This window comes from Malus sylvestris, chromosome 15 (genome assembly GCF_916048215.2).
Source record: "Malus sylvestris chromosome 15, drMalSylv7.2, whole genome shotgun sequence".
NCBI lineage: Eukaryota > Viridiplantae > Streptophyta > Magnoliopsida > Rosales > Rosaceae > Malus > Malus sylvestris.
The window spans coordinates 41,687,313-41,693,116 of record NC_062274.1 but is presented as its reverse complement, the minus strand read 5'-3'; the positions used below and the strand labels follow the sequence as shown (position 1 = coordinate 41,693,116).

At 36.8% G+C, this 5,804-nt stretch overlaps 1 protein-coding gene across 3 annotated transcripts; it reads right to left on the bottom strand.

The window, feature by feature from the left end:
• Nucleotides 1-2,740: 2,740 nt before the first annotated feature.
• On the bottom strand, nucleotides 2,741-5,019 carry LOC126602574 (enhanced ethylene response protein 5-like). 3 transcript variants are annotated; one of them, XR_007616158.1, is made up of 8 exons: nucleotides 4,550-5,016; nucleotides 4,303-4,425; nucleotides 4,075-4,211; nucleotides 3,892-3,985; nucleotides 3,648-3,737; nucleotides 3,417-3,563; nucleotides 3,200-3,280; nucleotides 2,741-2,910 (listed from the first exon to the last, which is right to left on the bottom strand). XR_007616158.1 is itself a non-coding variant. In XM_050269474.1 (5 exons), exons 1-5 carry the CDS (start codon nucleotides 4,712-4,714, stop codon nucleotides 3,600-3,602), a joined length of 657 nt encoding a protein of 218 aa, XP_050125431.1. In that variant the 5' UTR covers nucleotides 4,715-5,019; the 3' UTR covers nucleotides 3,477-3,599. The 3 variants fall into 3 exon arrangements, 1 of the variants encoding a protein (XP_050125431.1); XR_007616157.1 differs by lacking the exon at nucleotides 2,741-2,910 and having other exon boundaries at nucleotides 2,969-3,280; XM_050269474.1 differs by lacking the exons at nucleotides 2,741-2,910; nucleotides 3,200-3,280 and having other exon boundaries at nucleotides 3,477-3,737; nucleotides 4,550-5,019.
• Nucleotides 5,020-5,804: the final 785 nt, after the last annotated feature.

The window sequence follows — 5,804 nt, the reverse complement described above, 5'->3', positions numbered from 1 at the left end:
TTGGGGGAGTTAAGTAACTCAAAAGAGTGTAGAAACTACTCATTTTACCGTCGAATCAGGAAGGAAGAAGTGATTGTAGCTTTGAAAAAGATGAAGCATAGAAAAACAATGGGCTCGGATGATATACCGATCGAAGTATGGAAGGTCTTGGGAGAGACGGGTATAGCATGGCTCACTGACCTTTTCAATAGGATTTTGAAAACGAAGAAGATGCCAAATGAGTGGCGAAAGAGCACTTTGGTGCTTATTTACAAGAATAAGGGTGACGTACAAAATTGAATGAACTATAAAGGTATTAAGCTAATGAGTCATACAATGAAGCTCTGGGAGAGAGTCATTAAGCATAGATTGAGGCAAGAGACACAGGTTTTGGACAACCAATTGGGGTTCATGCCAGGGTGCTCAACCATGGAGGTAATCTATTTCTTATGAAGATTGATGAAAAGATATAGAGATGGGAAAAATGATTTACACATGGTCTTTATAGATTTGAAAAAAGCATATGATAGGGTCCCAAAAGACATTCTTTGGAGGATTTTAGAAAAGAAAGGAGTACGACTAGCATATATCCAAGCTATAAAGGATATATATGATGGAGCAATGATTGCCGTAAGAACTCATGAAGGACAAACCGAAAGCTTCCTCATAACTGTAGGGTTACATCAAGGCTCATCCTTAAGTCCTTACCTTTTTGCATTGGTAATGGATGAGTTAACAAGACATATTCAAGATGATATTCCTTGGTGTATGCTTTTCGCAGACGATATATTGTTGATAGATGAAACTCAGAAAGGGGTAAATGCGAAGCTTAACCTTTGGAGAAAAATGTTGGAATCTAAAGGTCTTCGCCTATGCCGATCAAAGATAGAATATATGGAGTGCAAGTTCAGTGCAAATGGAGGCCAAAATGAGTTAGGGGTGAGGATCGGAGATCAGGAAATTCCAAAAAGCGACCGCTTTCGCTACCTAGGATCTATCTTGCAAAAGAACGGAGAATTAGATGGATACCTTAACCATAGAATACAAGCTGGATGGATGAAGTGGAAGAGTGCATTGAGCGTGTTGTGTGACCGCTGTATGCCATTGAAGCTTAAGGGAAAATTTTATAGGACAACAATAAGGCCAGCGATGCTGTATGGCACATAATGTTAGGCGGTGAAGCATCAACATGTACATAAAATGGGTATAGCGGAGACGAGGATGCTTCGTTGGATGTGTAGGCACATGAGATAGGATAAGATTAGGAATGAGGATATTTGAGGTAAAGTAGGATTAGCCGAAATTGAAAGAAAGATGAGAGAAAATCGGTTATGGTGGTTTGGACATGTGCAAAGAAGGCCTATTGAGGCTCCGGTTCGAATATATGACTACGGGACAGAGGTTCAGGGCCGAAGGGGTAAAGGAAGACCTAGGAAAACTTTGGAAGAGACCCTAAGAAAAGACTTAGAATACTTGAATCTAACAGAGGACATAACACAAAATCGAGCACAATGACATTCTATGATTCAAATAGCCGACCCCACTTAGTGGGAAAATGTTTTGTTATTGTTGTTTTTATGCTGATGTGGGCTTAATAATTAATTAAAAAGGTTGTCAAAATACATTTTTGCACAATGAGATTATCTCAAGGCAGAACTCGCCATTCTCTGCATCACCAAGATCATCAGGAAAGTGTCCAACAAGCTCTCCAGGATTAAGGTTGTGAGGTTGTCAATCGCCCAAATATTGATAGTGATGTCATAGAAGTTGACGCCAATCCAAGCAGTCACAAAAAATGGTCTCGATCTTGGTCTAATTCAAGGAAAGGTGTTGAAAAAATGGTCTCGATCTTGGTCTAATTCAAAGAAGGGAGTTGAAAGGTGTACAGATGTGTCTTGAGATTTTTGGTTTTTTTTATTTTTTGGTTTTTTTGTTTTTTGGTTTTTTGTTCCAGAGAAGAGACGACGAAGGCTACCATAGATGGAGATAGAGGTGTGTGGGTTGGGACTGGAGGTGATTGCGGGACTGGATTTCTGGGTTGACAACTTTTTAATTAATTATTAAATCATTAAACTTGTTGCTAATTTATTTTTAATTTAATTAGACTTTTGGGAAACATCAGCAAATAATAGAATTTTTTAAAGAATTGTGACTGAATGACCACATTTATTTGAGACACTTTTTAGGATTATATTAATCGATTTTCAATTTCAGGAACCATCTTGATGGTGAAGGTTAATTTCAGGGACCATTTGTAATAAAAAAAGATTTGTGGAACCCATTTATATGTCACATCAACATATAACAGAATTTTTGATAGAATTATGACGGACATACGACATTGATTTGCGACACCTACTCTTTAGGAAATAATTAGCTCTGGGATTACGTGCAAGGCTTGGTGACTAGAGTGCCCGGTGTTTGTAACAGCGTTTAACCCTCTCTACATGATTATCATCTCCTTTCTGGCTTCAATTATTCTAGCTGAGAAACTTCACCTTGGCAGGTAAAAAGAAAGAGAATATCATATTTCTCCTGCAATGTTTTCTAATTCTAAATTCTAATTATCTCATAGAATGGGATTTTCTTGGATTGCGCATTATTCATAGTCTTTCTGCACGCGCTAACGCGGGTGCGAAAGATATTTTTTTAATAACCGTGCTACCCGCGACTTACACATTTTAGATGTATTTATATGCGATGATTGATTCAATGTATAGAAACATAAAATAAAGACGATTATCTCTAATAATACATGCAGTAATTTAAAGTATTTTATCTAGAATATGTAAAAAAATATTAAATAACAGAGAAGATACTTATAATTTAGTTGCAACTAAAAGCTAAATAAAAAGTATAAAACAACCAAGAACTTCAATTGACCTGATACACTGGACAACAAAACATATCATGAACTCATATTGTTCCGTCCTGTTGAAAATTTAATGCGTTTGGTTAAAATCAAATATTAGCATTATTTGTAATTGAATTGCATTAAAAGTTGAAAAATGGAATTAAACATTAAAAGAAATAATATAATCTTATGTTGAATTCGAGGGAAGCAAAAAATCTTTGTACACAACGATATTTAGGGATTCATGATTGGGTCTGTGGTTGAAGCTACTTTGTCTAGTTGCGATAGAGAACAAATTCAAAAGGAGAGGGAGCAGAAAAGGAAAGAAAAGAAAATTGCATTTGCTCTGCCAAAGGCAATGCTGACCTTATCTCTCTTAGGGAATTCCACAAAATCAAATATTCGCGCAGTTCCAATGCTCCTTATGACGCCGCGGCAAAGGTGAAGCTGCAAAGTAATAAAAATGATTCATCATAGCGCAGCTCTAGCTATTTGTGTTTTATTCAGCATTCAAAAGATACCCTAATAGCTAATTCAGATATTAAAAGCACTGACGAACTCATAAGCGTGCGAAAAAAATTACCTTAAAGTAAACTTTAAACAACTGGCAAGTGACGTATAATGCTCCAACACCAGTGAAAGAGTTAGCAGTACAGATTCAAACAATTGTTCGTAAACACCCAAGAAAATACCAACTCTTATTGTATAGAAGTTTGAGTAAAGGAGCAGACTTTTCTTGCAAAGAGAACAAAATACAAACCAAAGTTTAGTAAGAGTAGCGAAATAAATAGAATATCAAAAGAAAGAATCTTACAGCAAGAACGCCAAAGACTTTCATAAGGAAAGAGCCAGCTCCCTTCCACTTCTCTGGAGACTTTCCATTCAAAGCCAATTCCTTATCAGCCTACAAAAGCTCCACACAGACCAGTCCTAATAAATTTGTCTTCCCAACATAGCGGCAACCAATTACGAAATAAAGCACGCATCTTTACAGAACAATAATAAAGTACAAATTAATTTTCTTTTCATTAAATGAAAAAGGAAACTGGGGGTCTTACCCTCTCAGCTAGAACCCTAATGTCATAAGCAATGACATACAATGCTGGCAAAGCCCATGCCGTATCCCAATTCCGAAACTCCTGAATAAAAGCACTGCACATCCACCATTAACATTAGTAAAAAACCAAAACCAAATGCAAAATTTCACACAGAACAGAATTAAATAAAATAAAGATCAGTACTTTGCCGGTTTTTCATATGCCTGATAGGAATCAATGAAATTCCCAATTCGGTAGCTCTGAAAAGCCCGGAAGAGATGCACCAAAATTTTGCCAAACTGCGAGTCGTTATCGGACTGTTTGATCAATCTATTGAAGTCCTGTCACACTCCAAGAACCCTCACCAATCAAAACCCTAAATCCCCAAATTGAATACGTATACAAATATACACATTGGTGAGGATGTAATACCTTGAAGATGTTGAGCGCGTCGGCATCGGAGAAGCGGTTGAGGTAGTCGGTAATTCTTCTGTGAGCTTCTCCCATGCTCAAGTATGCCATCTCTCTGTCTGCTCGATCTAACACTCTCAGTATCTGCAAGGACACACCTTTGTTCTTGTTTTCTGAAGGGTTCAATGACGTCGTTTTGCTCCACCATTGTTCTTGTTTTTCTTGAATTGTCTTACTTTCTAGTTTTTTAAATTGGGAAGTTGGGTACCTGGAGAAGATGGCAATGAAGGCAGCCGCGGCGTAGGTGGAGGAACATGGCCAGGAGATTGGGCTCCTGAAAGTGGGCGTCCGGGATCGAAGGTGTGAAGAAAGACGGGTTCCAAGACACGTCCCGGAGTCTAGTTCCGAAAATTGGCTCTTTTCGATTATTCATCTGTATATAGCGGTGGTATGTGGGTAGTCATCGTTTAACCTTCAACTGAACTCATATCATAGGAATCATTAAACTGCTCTGTAGTTTCGATCGTGGGAATCGTCAAACTCTTTGGTTTTGATCGTCGGAAGTTGAAGTAGAACTGATAACTGAACTGGCAATTGTATTCTTTTTCACTTTCCTCCCACATTTCAAATTCTGTAGTTAATGTTTTTACTTTTCTATCCCTCATCAAATTTATGTATAATTTATTGCATGAGTTAAGTTTTTTGTTTCAAGGGCTTTCCAATTATTTTTGGTGAAGTCTTGAGACACCAAAACTCACTTTTGGCATTCTACTAGTAGAGATGATTATTTTAAGGGAAATTTTATTTAAACTCATTTAACCTCTTTTTACACTCAACTTAAATTTTAAATATTAATTGTCTATTTTACCCTATTGCATAATTACTATTAAGTACAAAATGAAATTAATAATAAAACTCAAATTTATCAATAAACCCAAACACTATAATCAAACCCTACGATCACTCTTTGTTTATCCTACGTTTATTCTGGCTAAAACCTTAATAGCTCTCATAAAGAAAAAATAAGTTTTTTTTTATTGATGGATGGTGATTTTGAAGTTTTGAATCCTCCAACAAAAGTATGACTCAATTTATGAATATTTTGTTTGTTTGATTTCAATTTTTTAGAGAGTAGAAGTTATTTACTGTAATGTTTTTCAACAAATACAATGAAAGCATCATACCTTCCGCTAAAACAACAACGAAAGTATCCAACGATGAAAAACGTCCGGTGTGAAAGGACCCAATAACTGGTTGAATTGGCAAACAACTGAGAGAAGTCAAACTATATTCTCATTTCTTGCGGTTCTAAAGCGGAAACCACATTCCCTTCCCTTTTCAAGTCTGTTACGAAAACCCACCCGGCTCGAAGGTCACATGAATTCGTAAGGAAGCATTTCATGCGGGCATCGATACAGAGCTTTTATGGAAACAAATATTGATCATGTCATTCAATCTCATATTCTCCCAATAGGAGACTCATCCGTGTGATCATCGACCAACCATAGATCATAATCATGGAA